A 17738-nucleotide genomic window follows, 5' to 3' on the forward strand; every position below is an offset into this window, starting at 1 on the left:
TGGTATAGGTGGTATAGACAGACAGACAGACAGAAAGAGGAAGGGGAAGGGGAGGAAGGAAAGGAGGGAGGGAGGGAAAGAGGGAAAGAGAAAGAAAGAAAAGAAAAACTAAGTGAAGAGAGAGACAAAGAATACCTATCTCGACGCCCTCTCCCGGTCTGTGAGCACACACTCACAAAGAACCACCCCCCCCAGGAACATGTTAGCTGGCATAACAGTGCATGCCAATAGTCATCAAACTGTGTCTGTCTGTCTGTCTGTCTGTCTGTCTGTCTGTCTTTAGATAAGCTTAGTAAGTATTTGTTCAGCATGCTTGGAGCTCTGGGTTCAAACACAAACACAAGGGATTGAGGATGAGGGAGGAAGCAGAGGAGAGGGGAGGGGAGGGGAGGAGAGGAGAGAAATTGGAGTGAGGGAAGACAGAAGGAGAGCCAGGCGTGGTAGCACACGCCTTTAATCACAGCTCAGGAGCCAGAGGCTGGCAAATCTCTGAGTTCCAGAACAGCCAGGGTCACATGGAGAACCCTGTCTCAAGAATACCAAAAAAAAAAAGAAAGAAAGAAAAATTAAAGAAATTAAAATGAGCTGTTCGTTTTCCCTTTCACAGAAAATTGGCAACTTTTCCATCGTGCGAAGGCTGGGAGTGCAGGAGTGTGTCCTTCTGGTCACACAGCGCATAACCAAGTACCCGGTGCTAGTGGAACGCATCATCCAGAACACGGAAGGTGGGAACACCCTCTGCTATACCCCTGGGTCTGGGTGGATTGGTGCCTCAGCCCACCCACTCTGCAGTTTACCAATGGACTGGCCAAGTTACCTCTTGTAATCTCTATACCGGGCCTCAGCACTGGAAGAGGGGAGCTGGGGGAGCCTCTGCCCATAGCAAATGCTGGGCTGAGGCAGCCCCAGGTCAGGATCTCTAAACTAGACATGAACTAGATGAAAACAAGGTGATTCCTGGGTTATTAAATGATTTCCAGGTCTAGAGATGGCCCAGCCATTAAGAGAACAGCTGCTCCTCCAGAGGACCCAACCCAGGCTTGAGTTCTAGCATTCACATGGTGGCAACCATACATAACACCAGTTCCTGGGGAATCTGATGCTCTCGATATGTATGGTGCACAGACATACATGCAGACAAAATACCGATAAATGTAAAATAAAATTGTAAAAATTTAAAACTAAACGTTAAAATAAAGAAAAGTAACGAAGGAAGGAATGAAGGAAGGAAGGGAGAAAGGAAGGAAGGAAGGAAGGAAAGAAAAGACAAGACAAGAAAAAAGAAAGACAGGAAAAGAAGAAAGTCTTGCGGCGTTAAATGGCCAGGACAAGATCTGAGCTGGCTGCGGTGGCACAGATGTTCTCCTAGCACTCAGGGGCCTAATGTATGGCATTAATAAATGTCAACTTAGCTCAGGTAGGATTTGGGAACTGACAATAGACTAATGTAACCTACCACCAAAGTACAACTTAATGAGCCAGTGACTTTCTTGAGGGTACTTAAGAGTATGGATATGTTGGGGTTGGGATTTAGCTCAGTGGTAGAGCACTTGCCTAGCAAGCGCAAGGCCCTGGGTTCAGTCCCCAGCTCCAAAAAAAAGAAAAAAAAAAAAAAAAAGAAGAGTATGGATATGTAATTATTTATAGGAGAAGGGGTGACTCAAAGGCTCACCAAAATCTACCCCAGCCTGGGTTAGGACTCAAGAAAGCTAGATACCTGGAATTCTCTGCAGAATTTTCAGACAGCCAAACACGTTGTAGAGTCTCCTCTCCTTGGCAATCCTTATTGCTTACATAATCTTAGAGAGACCAACTATATGACCATGAGGAGTTTCAGGGAATTTCCTGAGACTTGTGAGTTGTTGACTTTCTGAGTTTTAACAGCTTCCCTCCAGGATAGAATGTTTCAGTTCAGAGGAAATTGCTACAACACATAGGCAGGAAGATCCACATGTGCTACACCAGCCTGGGCTACATTATGAGATCCTGATTCAAAACTCAAACAGAAGAAAGAAAGGATGACATGCTGATAGCCACAGAGAACACAGTAAAAAGGTCAGAAAGCATTCCAGGTACTCTTGGTGGCCCAGTGTGGTGACCACCCCTTTCCATATTTCTGGTAGGTTTGGCCAGTATCAGCCTAAGACACCCTAGGACCAAGTTCCCCGCACAAGGAGATTTATTCCCCAGAGGAACAAAGGGCAGGGATAAGAGACAGAGACAGGAGCATAGAGCACAAGGGAGAAGGGGACGAGAACCAGGAAAAGGGGGAAAGGATATTTTTCCTGGAGGGACAAAGGACTTCTTGTGGATAGAGAAGAAACAGATGTGGTCCACAGGCAAATGGAAGTCTATGAAGATAAAGGGGGGAAGCCATGTATTCAGATGAGGTGTTTAATTTTAATTGGACAGGTTAATTAGGGCAGCCACCGAGGAGTTTGCGATTGCTGAACTTCAGTACTTTGATAGCTGGACCTTGGTAGTCAGTGCCAGGGGGAGGAAGTGGCCAAATGCTTGCTTTAGGGATGTGATCTAATGGTTCTTAGCAAGCCAGAGGGGATGGGGGAGAGGGAAGGCCTGCCAAAGCCACATTTACCATGTTCCGGCTGGCTACTGTGTCCTTCAGGTGGGAGAGGCCTTCTCTTGGTTGATGCTGGAGGTGGAAGGAAACTTTTGTGAAGACCTAAAGGACTTGAGGGAAATCTGTATACAATAATGGTAGGAGTGTGTGCGCTGGAAGTTTATGCCATTTGAACCACCACACCTTGACTTTTGCATTTGAGCCAAAGCTAAACTCGAAACCAAGCACCGTATAATCCTAACATTAAGAGGTGAAGGTAGGAAGATCTTCTGCAAGCTCGAGGGCAATCTGATCGACCCTGAATTCTGGGCTAGCCAGGGCTACGGAACAACACCTGTCTCGACAGAAGTAAAGCTCAGGAATAGTGGATCAAGCCTTTAGTCCTAGCACACAAGGCAGAGGCAGGGGGATCTCTGTGAGTTGCATAACAGCCAGGGCATGTGGAGAAACCCTATCTCAAAAAAAAAAACCAAAACTAGCTAAGTGTGGCATTGGGGGCTGTAATTTCTCTGAGCGGTGTCCCCAGGAATCACACCTCGTAGATCCAGGAGCAGCACATCGACCTCTGTTGTCTGTTGTGCTGTGAATCTGGGCACACAAAAACCCAGGGCTGCCTCTGCTTGCGTGCAACAGCTGGCACTGAGGACTACAAGGACCTGAGCCAGGCCCTGAACCTCATCAAAGACATCATCTCACAAGTGGATGCCAGAGTCAGTGAGTGTGAGAGGGACCAGCGCCTCAAGGACATCGTAGCCAAGACGGACTCGAAGTCATCCGGCAAACTCAAGAACGGGCGAGCCTTCCGAAAGGAGGACATGCTGCAGCGCCAGCTCCACCTGGACGGCACGCTGTGCTGGAAGTCCACGTCGGGGCGCTTGAAAGGTAAGGTTCTGCCTCTGGCCACCGCTAGTGGGTTTCATATTGGATCCACACGACACTACCTTGGAGTTCTGGTTGCTGTGTTAGAGTGGTAGGCGCCATCTTAGAGCGCTGGGCTCTACTTGGATCGTCACCAGGTGAAGAGATGGGAACACAACCAAACTTCAACACTTGAAGGTTTTCAGGTCTGAGTGAGCCACCGGGCTGCGTCCAGAGAACTGGATACAGGAGTGTTTAATTTAGACAAGGTCCCTGGTTTCTATCTCCAACCCACGTAAACCTGAGTATGGCGACAGTCAGCTCTAGGGAAATAGAAACAAGAAGATCGGGAACTCAAGGCTGTCCTCAGCCACATAGCAAGTTTGAGGCCAGAGTAGGAGCCATGAAACCCCATCTCAGAAAAGAAGAAAGGGGCTCCCTATAGCACTCATGCGCAAAACTTACTGCAAGAGATGCTCACACCCTCATACGGGGACGGGAAGCCAAGCAGGCCTGGGATACAGAGGGCCTCAGGCCAGCCCTGCCTGCATCTGTGTGGGCACGATATGGCCTGGGGCAGAAAGAGACGTCCACTTCAACAAAGAGAACGCAGGCCTGAGTTGACCCCCAGCCAGGCCTGATGGCACATGCCTGTAACCTTGGTGCTGGGGTAGGCCAGAGGCAGGCAGCTTCCTGGAGCTAACCGGCCAGCCAGCCTAACCGAATGAGTGAGTTTCCGGTTCAGCGAGAGACCCTGTCTAAACACTGAGGTTGAGGGCTGACAAGACAGCTCACTCTCCACTGGTATTTGTTGGCAAGCCTAACAACCTGAGTTAGATGCTTGTGACCCACATGTGGTGGAAGCATCAAATTCATAATACAGAAAATAAATAACTTCAAAAAATAGGTAGGTGGTCAGGAAAGATACCCCATATCAACCCCTAGTGTGCACACGCGCACGCATGCGTGTGCAAACACACACACACACATGCACACACGCACACACACACACGCACGCACGCACACGCACACACGCGCGCGCACGCACACACGCACACGCACACGCACGCGCGCGCACACACACACACGCGCACACACACGCACGCACGCACGCACGCACGCTCGGCCTTGAGTTCTGAACAGTCTGGGCAGGAGCCACTGAGGGGACCATCTGAGGAGAGCCTCTGGCGTTCACTGACGCTGAATCTCTGGTAGAATTGGGACTTGTAGGAACAAGAAGCTGGAGCGTCATGGCGCTTGAGCTGCCCCGAGCCCCTCTGGACATGTGACCATTAAGATACTCCTTCCTGTGCTGGTCTCTGCAGATGTCCTCGCTGTCCTGTTGACCGATGTGCTTTTGCTGCTGCAAGAAAAGGATCAAAAATACGTCTTTGCTTCTGTGGTACGTGTCCAAAGTCTTCAAGGGTCCTGCTTGCTGGGACAATACGGTGGTGGCCCACTGAAGGGGGGTGTCCATGCCAAAACACGGAGAAGAAACACAGGTAGGAAAGTACACTAAGAGGCACCTGTCTCATCAGGGTCCTTCCAGAAGGTTCCAGGCAGTCAGGAGCAGAACTTACAGAGAGGAAACCCCTGCCTCGCTCCCTGGTATGACACTGATTCTCACTGAAAGGTCTCAGGTGGGAGGACCTGAAGCAGGAGGGACACTAGGGTAAACTGTCATGGGGTAAGAAGTAATGCCGTACGCCTGCAGACAGACGTGGATGGCAGGACTGAGGAGGCTCTAAACAAAGCTCAGGCCTCAAGAGGCAGAGTAGGGACCGTTCTTTATGGATGTGAGAGGGCAGGGAGGGCTCACAGAAGCCGTCTGAGTTCCGGGTGGCAGACGAGAGGACAGAATTCCAGGGCAGGAGGCAGGGCAGGAATGTTCCGCTCGGAGGCTGTGAGGAGAGAAAGCACCTCCAGTTGAGGTGTGAGGATGGCGTGTCGTCTAATTGAATGGCGCTGGGGAGTCTTTACCGACTCCGAGACGGGTGTCTGTCTTCCCGTGACAGCAGAAATGCCAGAATCTGCTCTGAGGGTGGACATAGTGGGGCTGCAGGTGGGCGGGACATAGTGGGGCTGCAGGTGGGCGGGACTTGAGCAGCGTCCGGTCTGGAGTCAAGCTCCCTTCCTGGAGTGCCCAAGGAGGCCCTTACAGATTCACAGAGGCATCCTCTACACCAGGAAGTGGGGAGCGGGTGGGGCTGGCCTGTAAACTCAGCCTCACCACCCTCCTATGGTCCTGCTGCCCAGTATCCTGGGTCCTCAGACTCCGGGGTCTGGTGTGTAGATGTTGGACACACTGGTGAGGCAAACAGCGAAAGGCCTCTGCTTTGGAGGTCCATAGAGAAGGGGAGGGGTGTTGGGCAGGGGGGCTGAAGACCTAAACTGAGCCTGTGTGGCACACTGACGGGAACAAAGAGCAAAAGACACAAGTACCTAGAGGTTCCCTGTCGTCACAGGCAGCTGTTCCGTCCCTGAGTAAGCCAGTGACCACGCCCTACGTGGATGGGTGTCAGAGAAAGGAGGGAGGTGGGTAAAGGGCGTGAGGAAAGGTTCACCAAAGGAAAGAGCTGGGCCTGGTGCCCCAACCCCTCCCAGGTTTTCGGCACTGAGTGTTAGACCGGGATAGAAAGAGGTCCCGCCCTGTACCCAAGCAGATCATCCTTCCGTCAAGGCGAAGGAGGACTGTCTCTGCAGGAGTGGAGGTTGTGCCAAGACCAGGGACTTAGTGTTTTATAGGGCAGAAGAGGGATCCCTTGCAGTGGAAGATCCCAGCTGCCGCTCTGTCCCCTGAGTGGTGAGCACTGCCAGGGTTGGTGCGCTGATGTTAGAGCATTTCAGAACTCTCCCCTGTCACCCAGTCCCACCTCTCCACAAACTGGGTCAGATTATGTCAGCACAAACGCCGTTTAGCCCAGCACACCTCTACACCACCGTAGTCTCTCAGAGAGCAGAGGTGTCCACCATGATAGCTGTGGGGCCCCCTCATACTGTCAGGAGACTTTGGGGCAGTAATAGGCTTGAACCAGTTGGGCCCTAAGCTTCCAGGAAACACGCAAACACCACCATCTTCCGAGACCCGCTTGTCTTCCTGCCTCCTTTATGATCACCGATGGATCACTTATGTCCCAGACTCTGCGTCACAGATACCTAAGTCCCCAGAAGTGCAGCCACAGACACCCAGTGTTGATGCTCCAGGAGTTCTTTTTCACAAAAGCACTCGTGAGCGGGCACACGCGCACGCGCAAACACGCGCACACACACACACACACACACACACATCATCATCATCATCATCATCATCGTCATCATCATCATCGTCATCATCGTCGCCGTCGTCATCACCACCATCCAGTCAGGGCATGATGGCACCCACTTGTCATCTCACAGTTTATGAATTCAGTCAGGGCCTTGTATAGCCCAGGTTGCTGAAACTGGCCTTGAACTTCTGAGCTTCCTACCTCCAAACCTCAACTGTTGGGGTGCCAGGCCTGTGACCACACCTGCCCAACCTTACAGTCCTGTAAGGATACCGGTTATATTGGATTAGGGCCACCGTATTGAAAGGTCCTGTCTATACAGCGTCATGTTCCGAGATGCTTTGGCTTAGGGCCTCAATGTATAATTATGAGTCCGGCAGCCAGGCAGTGGTGGCGCACGCCTTTAATCCCAGCGCTCAGGAGGCCAAAGCAGGTGGAACTCTGAGTTTGAGGCCATCGTGGTCTACAGAGTGAGTCCAGGACAGCCAGGGCTCTGTCACAAAAACAGAGGAAGAAAGGTGCCCTTTTCTGGGGTGGTGGTGCACAGCTGAAATCCCAACACTTGGGAAACTGAGGCAGGATCACTGTAAGTTTGAGGCCAGCAGGGTTTTTTAAAAACCATTAAAAAGAATACTAAGTTATCAAATGAGAAGTCTCCGGTTAGGAAACCATTTCTGCATTGTTCTGGCATGAGAGTTCAGTGCTTGAAGACCAGAATTCACTGCCCAGAATCAATACAAAAAGTAGGGTGTGGCAGTGGTACACACTTGTAGACGTGCTGGGAGGCAGATACCTGGGGCTCATCACCATCTTCCCAGCAAGATTACCAAGCACACTTGTGACATTGTCTCTGAAGCCAAAGTAGATGGCACCTGAGGAACAGCAGCCAACATCACCCTCTGCCTTCCGTGCAAGTGTGCATGCACACTGGGAGTCTGGGCGTGGCTCCCGTCCTCTACACCGGCCCTCTCTCCAGACTCAGGTCCAGTGTTGTCTGGACATAGCAAGACAACAGTTTCCACCACCTTCCTCCATGCAGGACTCAAAGCCACCCGTCATCTCTCTGCAAAAGCTCATTGTGAGAGAGGTAGCCAACGAGGAGAAGGCCATGTTTCTGATCAGCGCCTCCATGCAGGGACCAGAGATGTACGAGATCTACACCGGTTCCAAAGAGGACAGGAACATCTGGATGGCCCACATCCGACGGGCCGTGGAGAGGTGAGAGAGCCCAGGGTCTCCTGCCTCCTCAGGCAGGCTACTCACTTGTGACCTTGACCTCCCAGGCAGACCACTTGGTTCTTTGGGTGGCTGGCTGGGTGGCTGGGTAGGTGGGTGGGTGGCTGGGTGGATGGATGGATGGATGGATGGATGGATGGATGGATGGATGGATGGATGGATGGATGGATGGACGGGTGGGTGGGTGGGTGGGTGGATGGATGGGTGGGTGGATGGATGGGTGGGTGAGTGGGTGGATGGATGGGTGGATGGATGGGACTGGGTGGGTGGGTGGATGGATGGATGGATGGATGGATGGATGGATGGGTGGGTGGGTGGGTGGGGGGGGGGATGGGTGGGTGGATGGGTGGGTGGATGGATGGATGTATGGGTGGATGGATGGGTGGAGGGATGGATGGTTGGGTGGGTGGAGGGCGGGGTGGAGGGTTGGTGGGTGGGTGGGTGGGTGGGTGGAGGGATGGATGGATGGGTGGGTGGGTGGATGGATGGTGGGGTGGATGGATGGATGGATGGATGGATGGATGGATGGTGGGTAGATGGATGGATGGATGGATGGGTAAGTGAGTGGATGAAGTAGGTGGATGGATGGATGGGTAGATGAATGGATAGGTGGATGGATAGATGGGTGGGTGGGTGGATGAATAGGTGGATGGATGGGTAGGTGGCTGATTTTGAGAAACAGTCTCATGTAGACTTTGCCTTTGCTCCAGCTCTCTCTGTAGCCAGTGATGACCCCCATTCCTGCCTCCACCTCCCAGGTTCCGTGTGTATATAATACAGGCTGGCTTTGAATTCCCAGCACGCACAGTGCCCGGGAGTGAACCTAGGCTTCATGAGTGCTAAGTGAGCATCTACCAATCCTCATAAATGAACGGATGGAGTCTGCTCCTTCTCCTCTTGATAGCAGCAACCTGTCAGCATGCCAGAACGGCCTGGGTGATATCTCTGTACCCAGCGAGTGAGGGGCCAGGCAGTTCTAACTTGGACCTTTATTGTGAGCCACTCAGATAAACGCCTTGAGGCACACAACTGCCTGTGATTCTAATTCAGGGGATCTAGAACCTTTTCCAGCACCCACAGGTACCTGCACACACATATAAATTAAATATAACAATGGTTTTTAAAGAATGTAGAAGAAGCTGGGCTTCAACAAGAAGTTGAACATGGGGGTTGGGGATTTAGCTCAGCGGTAGAGCACTTGCCTAGCAAGCGCAAGACCCTGGGTTCGGTCCCCAGCTCCGAAAAAAAGAAAAAAGAAGAAGAAAAAAAGAATAAAAAAAAAAAAAAAGAAAGAAAGAAGTTGAACATGCCTATACGCCTCATATGAGCAGCCTGAGGCAGAAGGATCGCAGTCGCCCCTTGAGAACTGTCGTGTGTTGTTGGTTGTCCTTGTCTCCCCTTCTCTTCCTCCAATTGAAGTGCCCCACAAAGTGCAGGACTAGGGCTGTGAGTCATTACTGATATGATAGAGTGTTTACCCTCGGTGCACCATAGGAGCTCGGTTTGACGGTGCCTGTTATTCTCGCTCCTGTGCAGTAGAGGCAGGAGGGTCGGAAAAGAACACCAGCCTTGACCACAGAGGATTCAGGGCTCCCCTGGGGTGTTGCATGGTTGTCTTCAAAAAGCAAAACAAAACAAACAAAAAAACGGGGCAGTGTTGACACACACCATTCTTTAATCCCCATACTCAGAGAGGTAGAGGCAGGTCAATTCTGAGTTGGAGGCTAGCCTGGTCTACAGAAAGAGTTCTAGGATAGCCAGGGCTACACAGAAACAAAAGAAAACAAACCAGCTGTACAGGGTGGGGTGTAGGTCAGTGGAGGAGCCCTTCTACAGCTAACGCAGGCCTGCCTCAGTAATCTTCTCACAGTTACATTCCATTATTGGAGAGGTAAGCCGCGGCATACACGTGGAGGTTAGAGGCCAAGTCGTGGAGGGAGAGTCAGTCATTCTCTTCTATCACGCAGATGCTGAGGCTAGAACTCGGGCACCGAGGCCAGAAGAGGATGTTGGATGTCCTCTGTCTTTGCCTAGACTGCTGAGACAGTCCTGTCTAGACCTAGGGCTCCATTATCCCTCAAACCATCTCACAAGGGGGTCAGAAAGAGGATGCTCGCAACGCTGGTGCCAGGGCAACCAACCCACGAGACACTGATGGTAGTGTCCCTTTTCCCTGCAGCTGTCCTGACGAGGAGGAGGGCATTTTCCTCGAGGCTGAGGAGAGAAGGATGGCTGAAGCCCGCACCATGAAACTCCGGGACTTTCAAGGTAAGAGGGGTCAGCACCTTGGCAAGTTCCTCTTGTAATCCATGGGTCCACATCAAGTTTCTGTCCCTTCACGAGCTTTCACGCATACACCATAAGGTTCACCCATTCTTAAGAGTTCAGTTCAGGGCCAGGAATGTGGCTCAGTAGTGGTTGACTAGCTTGCCCTGGCCTCCAACAGTGGCACCACATACGCAGGGACGTGTGTCGGGAGTTCAAGGGCATCTTCAGCTATGGGGTGAGCAAGGCTTGCCAGAGACCAAACAAACAAATAAGTAGCATAAAAATTAAACGGCACAATAAACAAGTAAATGGAGCTGGGCAGAGGTGGTGCACGCCCTTACTCCCAGCACTTGGGAGGCAGAGCCCAGCAGATCTCTTGAGTTCGAGACCAAGCCTGGTCTACAGAGTGAATTCCAGGATGGCCTGGGCTACACAGAAAAACTGTCTCAGGGGAAAAAAATGGACATGAAGTATACGTATGTGGACAGTGGACATACAACAAACGTTCTTAACCACTGAGCCTTCTCACCAGCCCCAAGAGGCCGAGGTGGGAAGACTGGTGGGAATTCAAAGCCAGCCTGTATTATATAGCAATTACCAGGTAAACCAAGAATCTCCAGCCAGGCAGTATCTCAAAAACAAAAACTTAGTCAACACCACCTCTGTTCTCCAGGCAGATAGGACAGCTCAGCAAGTGAAGATAGCTTGCCCCCGAGCCTCACAGCCCATAGCATGGCTGTATTTGGGTGGCCAAGGCGTGGGGGAAGCTCCAGCCTGGGGAGGAATAAAATCCTAGCTCAACGAAACAAACAGGCTGGAGAGATGTACTTGCTGCAGAACCATGTAGGCCAGAGTTCAGACTCGACACCTACAGAAGAAGCCAGACGTCCTGTGCACACGCATAGCGGCAGGTCTGAAACGTGTGGAGTCGAGGATTGCCGGGATCTGCTGGCTTACAGCACAGCTAAGAAAGCAAAAGCCCAGCTTTGAGGAGAGATCCTACCTCAGATGAATAGGCAGAGTGACAGAGAAGCACACCTGACATCCTCTGTGGCCTTCAAGCTTGTGCACAGATGTGCACACCCAAAATTATTCATGCACGCTCTTATACACAAATAAATAATATGGAAGGTTTTTGGGGTCTCTCAATGGAGTCCTGGCTGCATTTTGTAGACCAGAGATGCCTGTGCTCCCAAATCCTGAGATTAAAAGCATGTGCCACCATGCCCAGTGAGTAAATGTTTAAAAAACAAACAGCAGGAGCAATGCCAAACCTGACTGGCAAGGGCTCAGAGTGAAGACCCAGATTCAATCCCCTGGTCCCACAGAATGGAGGGCATTGACTCCTACAAGTTGTCCTTTGACCTCCATACATGTGCGTGCCTACAGACATACATACACAAATAAATTTAGTAAATTGTTCTATTCCAGACTCCTGGCTGTGCAGGCACTTACCCGCCACTTTGGTGTTCACAAAAGGGGGGATAAGAGGAGCAGTCAAGAAGATAGGACCACACTGCAAAGCTAGTGGTGTTGGAGGGAGGCTAGGGAGCCGACCTGTGAAGGCACAGTCCAGCTGGGGGCCCCACCCTCACAGCCTGACTCCAAGGGCAGATCCCTAAGGCTGACTGACCGTCACCTCTGGGTTCTCCTACAGAGCGACTGAGCCTGAAAGACCAGCTGATCGCCCAGAGCCTTCTGGAGAAACAGCAGATCTACCTGGAGATGGCTCAGCTGAGCGGGCTGGATGAGTCGGCCCAGTGCCGAGGCCTCTTCCGAGGAGGAGGGGACCCCTCTGAGACCCTACGAGGGGAGCAGATTCTCAGATCAGCCATGAGTGAGAGTAAGTCAGCTACCCCGCTGATCTATGTTATGGTACTCCAGGGTGGGCTGCCTGGGGACCAAAGCCAGGCCCAGGCTCTGTTGCTTATCCAGGACCACTGTCATTGTGCTTTTTCTCATAATCCCAGCAGTGGAATCCAGCATGTGCTGTGGCTCTACAGCTAAGCTCTGCCCAAATCCTTTAAGCACTTACGCTCCCTGGGAGACCTTGTATTCCGGGGCAGGGAGGTGAGGGTGCTAGCCTCCACATCCCCCACGTACTCACAGCCTGCGTTCAGTCCTAGAGATCCACATGGTAGGAGAGAGCCAACTGCACGAACACATCTTGTCCTCTGACCTCCACACGTGTGCTACGTCACAAGTTCACTCACACACAATCATCAATCAGTCAATCAATAAGTAATGTAATCTAGATCTTTGTTAGTAAAACAAAGTTCCCTGATACAGGTATCCCTTCTTCTCCGGGATAGGCCCCTGATAATATCCTCAGGAAAATATGTATGCTCTTTTGAGGGACTTCGGGAGTCTAGAATGCACCCTAACCTTGGGCCAGAATTACCTCTAGCTCTAGCAGACTTGCAGGCTTAGCAGCCATGGTGTAAACCATGGTGGACATCACCTGCTGTCCCCACACAGTTCTAGCCTGACCGTGCAGAGACACCTCTGGCAGCCTCAGAGCTAGACCTGGTGAGGAGAGCCTTTCCTACCACAGGAGCACCTGTCAGTTCCATTGCAGCCATGCAGTAGAGCAGGGTGGGCAGCCAGTGCTGAGACCACTCAACCCTTTGCCTGCACAGATTAGCAAAGACCCAATGGGTGTCTTGCTCTCTCCAGCAGCACCCACACCGCCTTCACCCATGTCTCCTGAGGCTGTTGTTCTTGGCCTCCAATAACACTGACAAATCTGGTACTTGGGCTGGGAATATTCTCCCTGCCTCTTCCCCTGGCTAGAGACTTTGAAATAGTAGCTGGCCGTTGAAGGGTATATAGAGCACTCTTACCCTCGGGGCAGCCCTCTTGTGTAGCTCTTCATTTAACATGTGTCTGTTACTAGACCTAGGTAAGGACTGGTACATCACATCCCTAGGCCCAGATAGGGAACTGATGACAGACCCAAGTAACAGTAACACCAGGCCAACTTGCTGAATCAGTAAGTTTGTTCGGGTCACTTACAGGAAGGAGTAGGGGTGAGGGGTTGCTTACAACTCAAAAGGCAGCTGCATCACTGAAAGCTACCCCAGCCTAAGCAATGACTAATGAAAGCTGGGACCCTGAAGCTCTCTTCAAGACTTGTAGGTGAAGTTGGCTGGACAGGTTGGAGAGTCTTAAGTTTCAGGGACTTCCTGAGATTTGTACATTGTTGACTTCCTGAGTCTTAACAAGCCTTCCTTCAGAATTTCCTGAATCTTAAGGAGCCTGCCTCTGAGATGAATTGTTTCAAACCCAATGGCTGCCTGATTGCCTTGGCCTCTCCCTTACATGCTGGGGATGATGGCTCAGGATGGGGCTCTGTTGTTAGAGTACTTGCCTAGCACTGGGTTCTATCTTCAGCACTGCCTAAGCCAAGGTAGTGGCGTGGACCCTTCATTCCAGCACTCAACATAACCCCATCACCTGCTGACTCGTGTCCCCCACTTCTCCCTCGCAGTTGAGGGCATCCAGAGCCTGATTTGCCGGCACGTGGGCAGCACCAGTAGCCAAGTGGAAGAGGGAGGTGTCTCTGCAGGCCTGCCTCGGAGGGCTGAGACCTTCGGGGGCTATGACAGCGTGGGCAGCCCCAACAAGGGTAAGCATGTCAGTCTCTTCTGAGGCTGTGCCTTGGGAAGCTTGTGAGTGGTGGATCCAGTACCGTACGCTGTAATTTCCTGAAATTTTACTTGCGAGCCTTAGCCTTTAAAGGCTGAGTTATCTCTCCAGAGCTGGGGGCGGGGAAGACGGTTAATTTCTGAGAACATTCCACAGCCTTCTGGGTATTGTGAGCTCTGGACTACAAAGCCAGGACTGTGTAGCAGGCCTCCAGGAATACCCTAGCCTGCATTTATTCCATGGGCTGGGCTCAGAGGAGGGGGATCCCAAGCCCTCTGGGATTCATGGCATCCTCTTGTGATCTGTTTGGGGTCTCAGGTGGCAGCTTTAAAAGGAAGGTGTACAACAGTGACCCCAGGCCCCAAGACTGGCAAGGGCCTGCTAGCAGCCCAGACTCCATGCCCTGTGACACCACCCCCCCCAGTGGCTGCTTCGAGGAATCACCACAGGCTGTAAGTGGCTTCTGGTAATTTTGATTGCATGGGTAAAGACAGTCCACGTTGATATAACCGCCAGTAACATGACAGCTTTCAAAATGACTCCTGTAGATTCCTGGGAATGGCAAGCAGTGACTTGGGAAGGGGGTGGAGAGGAGGGTGGACACAACATAGTTGCCTCAACGCCATCAGGCCCGAAGCCCCCACACTGGCTCCACGAGCTATCCAGAGTATGTGGTGACATCTGCCAGTGCTCCTGACTGGCCCTTCCCGCCACCTTTGACTCCACACATCCATTGTTGCTGAGGTTTCCAGAGGCTAAGGCTGCCTGCCCTAGCTGTCTGAAACTGGATATGCGTGTATCTGTTACGTGTGTAGCCACACAAGCTTCACGTCCAAGCCCACCCTACTGTAGAGCTGGTCAGCCACCCACCCATCCCCCAGCTCCCCACACCTTCACTTTCCCGACTCTCAGGTGGGCATACATCAGGTGGCCACAGGATTGCACGGTCACAGCCCAGCACCGAGTTGTCTCCTCCCATAGTGAGCTGTGGTGGTTTGGATCCCATTTGATTCTATCGTTCTTATCTTAATAGGTGGAGATGCCTAGCGCAGAGAGTAGCTCATGTCTGCCCACTGTCCTGGAATCAGAGGTACCGCCCCTGGTCCGTCTCCCACAGGGACAGCATGCCCACATGCCCCATGTACCCTCACCAGGTAGACCAATGTGGCTTTCTCTCTGCAGCTGGTCCACCGGGTCCAGACCCTGTCGCAGCTGCTTCTTAGTCTCCAGGTACCTGCAGCATCAGGGAGGGACTGGCTGCCCCTGCCCTTCGCTGGTTGGTTGGGTCTACCCAAGGGCATGACTCTCATCAGATGCGCCCCTGTCCCTACCCCTAGGCAGTCATCGCTCAACAGGATAGCTACGTGGAGATGCAGCGAATGGCCATCCAGGAGCGTGAGAAGCAGTTCCGGCTGCAATCAACGCGTGGGAACATGCTTCTAGAGCAAGAGCGGCAGCGCAACTTTGAGAAGCAGCGTGAGGAGCGCGCGGGTGTGGAGAAGCTGCAAAACCAGCTGCGCCAGGAGCAGCAGCGATGGGAGCGGGAGCGGGCACGCCAGCAGCAGGAACTGGAGCTGGCAGGCGCGCGACTGCAGGAGAGAGAGGGCGAGGCGCGCCAGCTGCGCCAGCGGCTGGACCAGGAGCGCACAGAGCTGGAGAGACAGCGCCAGGCCTACCAGCATGATCTGGAGCGTCTGCGCGAGGCCCAGAGAGCAGTGGACCGTGAACGTGAGCGCCTGGAACTACTGCGCAGGTTCAAGAAACAGAACACTGTACCGGGGGCACTGCCCCCGGAAGTGCTGGCAGAGGTTAGTGGACCTGTATGGCCAAACCCACTCAGCTGCAAGTGTGGCTCTGTTTTGTGCTTGCCTAGTGTACATGAAGACCCTAGTTCCAACCCCAGCACGGTGCTAAAAAAAAAAAAAAAAACAAATATGGTGGCACTCGAGTTAGAGGCAGGAGAATTAGAGCATCCTTGGCTACACAGCAAGTTAAAGAACATTTGGGCTATGTGAGACCCTAGGGCATGGGGGAGCCTAATGCCACACACCTTTAATCCCAGCACTCAGGATGCAGAAGTGCAGCTCTGTGAGTGTTAGAGCTGGGTGGGCAACACCCCTTCATCAGAGCATTTAACCGCTGTGTTTGGTCCTCCCCAGGCCAAAGCCACCAAAAGGATAGGAAGCCTGCTGTGGGTTAATAGCCACCAGCAGGCTTAGCGGCAACGGGACGTGTCCTCCATTACTTTCAGGCCCAGCCTGCAAGCCACCCTCTCAACTTCAATGGGGATGGGCTGGAGGGCCACTTGGCCCCAGCCAAAGCACCAGGAACACAGGGGAGCATGCTACACGGCACAGGACCTGAGTACGGAGAGCGATCTGAGGTGGCCCGCTGGGACAGTGCCCCTGCTGAGAGCCGGCCAGCCAAGAGTGATGTGCCCATCCAGCTGCTCAGTGCCACCAATCAGATTCAGAGGCAGACAGCCGTGCAGCAGCAGATCCCCACCAAGCTGGCCGCCTCCACCAAGGGGGGCAAGGATAAGAACAGCAAGAGCAGGGGTTCCCAGCGCTGGGAGAGCTCAGGTGAGCTGCACCCCACCCCCAAAGCTCAAGGACCCCTACGCCATTCTGAGAAGCAGCACACCCCTCCCAACGGACCTCTGTCCCAGCAGCAGAGCTCAAGTGCACACCTCAGGCAGGGAGGCAGATAACCGAGCGCTAGCATGGGCAAGAAGGCAGAGAGATTTCTGTTGTGATAGAACGCCCTGACCCCACAGTGCCAGGTTTGAGCCTGTCATCATGAGGAGTCACAGCAGCGAGAGCTTGAGGCAGCCAGCCATATCCAGTCAGGAGCAGAGGAAAATGAATGTTTGGTGTCCAGCCAAACATTAGGGCCAAAACCTAAGAAATGGTGGAGCCCAGGCTGGGTCTTCCACACTGATTAAGCAAATAAGACAGAGCCCCACAGCCCCGCCCATGGGACGGCCCCGCCCACGGGACAACCCCGCCCACGGGACGGCCCCGCCCAGACAGAATTCACTGAAACCTTTGTCCCAGCTGGAGCACGGGACAAGCACCATAGAGGTTCCCTATCCCCTATTGCCCACAAGGCACTGTGGGACTTCTCTATGTCCTATGATCATGGGAAAGGGATGTCCGTGTGGAAGCTGTACGCTTCTCTCATCCCAACACTGAGTGACTCCATGCCACCCCTCCAAGTACTTAAGGAGACCCACCCCCAGCAGGCGGCATAGAGTCAGGTTCAAGCCCTTCCCTCTTCCAGCATCCTTCGACCTGAAGCAGCAGCCGCTCTTCAACAAGCTCATGGGCAAGGACGAGAACGCGTCCCGAAACCGCCGCTCACTGAGCCCCGTCCTACCTGCAGCCCACGGATCTGCGCCTGCCCCAGGTGAGCCCAGCCACTGGCCACTGCGGCTGCCCACTGTTTGCAGTAGCTTCTAACACTCCTGTAACCACCCTCAACTCTCTTCCAGAGCCCTGCTTCCCAGCCCCAAGCCCGGCCCCGGCCGCCACAGCCCCTGAGGCCTTCAAGTCAGGAGGCACGACACTGCCACCTGCCTCCCCAGCTCCCTCGCTGCCAACCACACCGCCCACCACCACAGATGAAGTCGGCAAGGAAGACGTCATCTTCTTCTGAGGGGCCGTGGCCCCCAGAGCAGACCCCTTTCCCTTCCTGTCCTGATAACCCTTTATGTCTCTGGGGAACCCTGTGGGTGACTGTTCTGTCTGGCCATCCCCTTCCCCTGCAGCCAGGCACTTGTTCACCTGAGATTGCCCAATGGTGGTCTCACAGTTCTCTATAGATTTAGTGGGTAGCCCCTTGAACGAACACACACACACACACACACACACACACACACA

The 17738-nt window shown here is 53.0% G+C and overlaps 1 protein-coding gene across 4 annotated transcripts in view; it reads left to right on the forward strand.

The window, feature by feature from the left end:
• LOC116885214 (rho guanine nucleotide exchange factor 18) overlaps nucleotides 1-17738 on the forward strand; it is a 61600-nt gene extending 43862 nt beyond the window's left edge. For 2 of the 4 annotated variants that reach the window (XM_032886447.1, XM_032886446.1), the window contains 14 exons: nucleotides 608-725; nucleotides 3215-3463; nucleotides 4765-4841; nucleotides 7745-7923; nucleotides 10121-10209; nucleotides 11867-12052; nucleotides 13700-13837; nucleotides 14176-14309; nucleotides 14891-14947; nucleotides 15040-15087; nucleotides 15195-15665; nucleotides 16109-16439; nucleotides 17140-17265; nucleotides 17351-17738. In XM_032886447.1, the coding sequence (XP_032742338.1) occupies nucleotides 608-725; nucleotides 3215-3463; nucleotides 4765-4841; nucleotides 7745-7923; nucleotides 10121-10209; nucleotides 11867-12052; nucleotides 13700-13837; nucleotides 14176-14309; nucleotides 14891-14947; nucleotides 15040-15087; nucleotides 15195-15665; nucleotides 16109-16439; nucleotides 17140-17265; nucleotides 17351-17514 (2367 nt within the window). In that variant the 3' untranslated portion in view covers nucleotides 17515-17738. Of the gene's footprint in view, nucleotides 1-607; nucleotides 726-3214; nucleotides 3464-4764; nucleotides 4842-7744; nucleotides 7924-10120; nucleotides 10210-11866; nucleotides 12053-13699; nucleotides 13838-14175; nucleotides 14310-14890; nucleotides 14948-15039; nucleotides 15088-15194; nucleotides 15666-16108; nucleotides 16440-17139 lie in introns of all 4 variants that reach the window. The other 2 variants (XM_032886445.1, XM_032886444.1) reach the window with 1 other exon arrangement.

This window comes from Rattus rattus, chromosome 16 (assembly GCF_011064425.1).
Source record: "Rattus rattus isolate New Zealand chromosome 16, Rrattus_CSIRO_v1, whole genome shotgun sequence".
Classification (NCBI taxonomy): domain Eukaryota; kingdom Metazoa; phylum Chordata; class Mammalia; order Rodentia; family Muridae; genus Rattus; species Rattus rattus.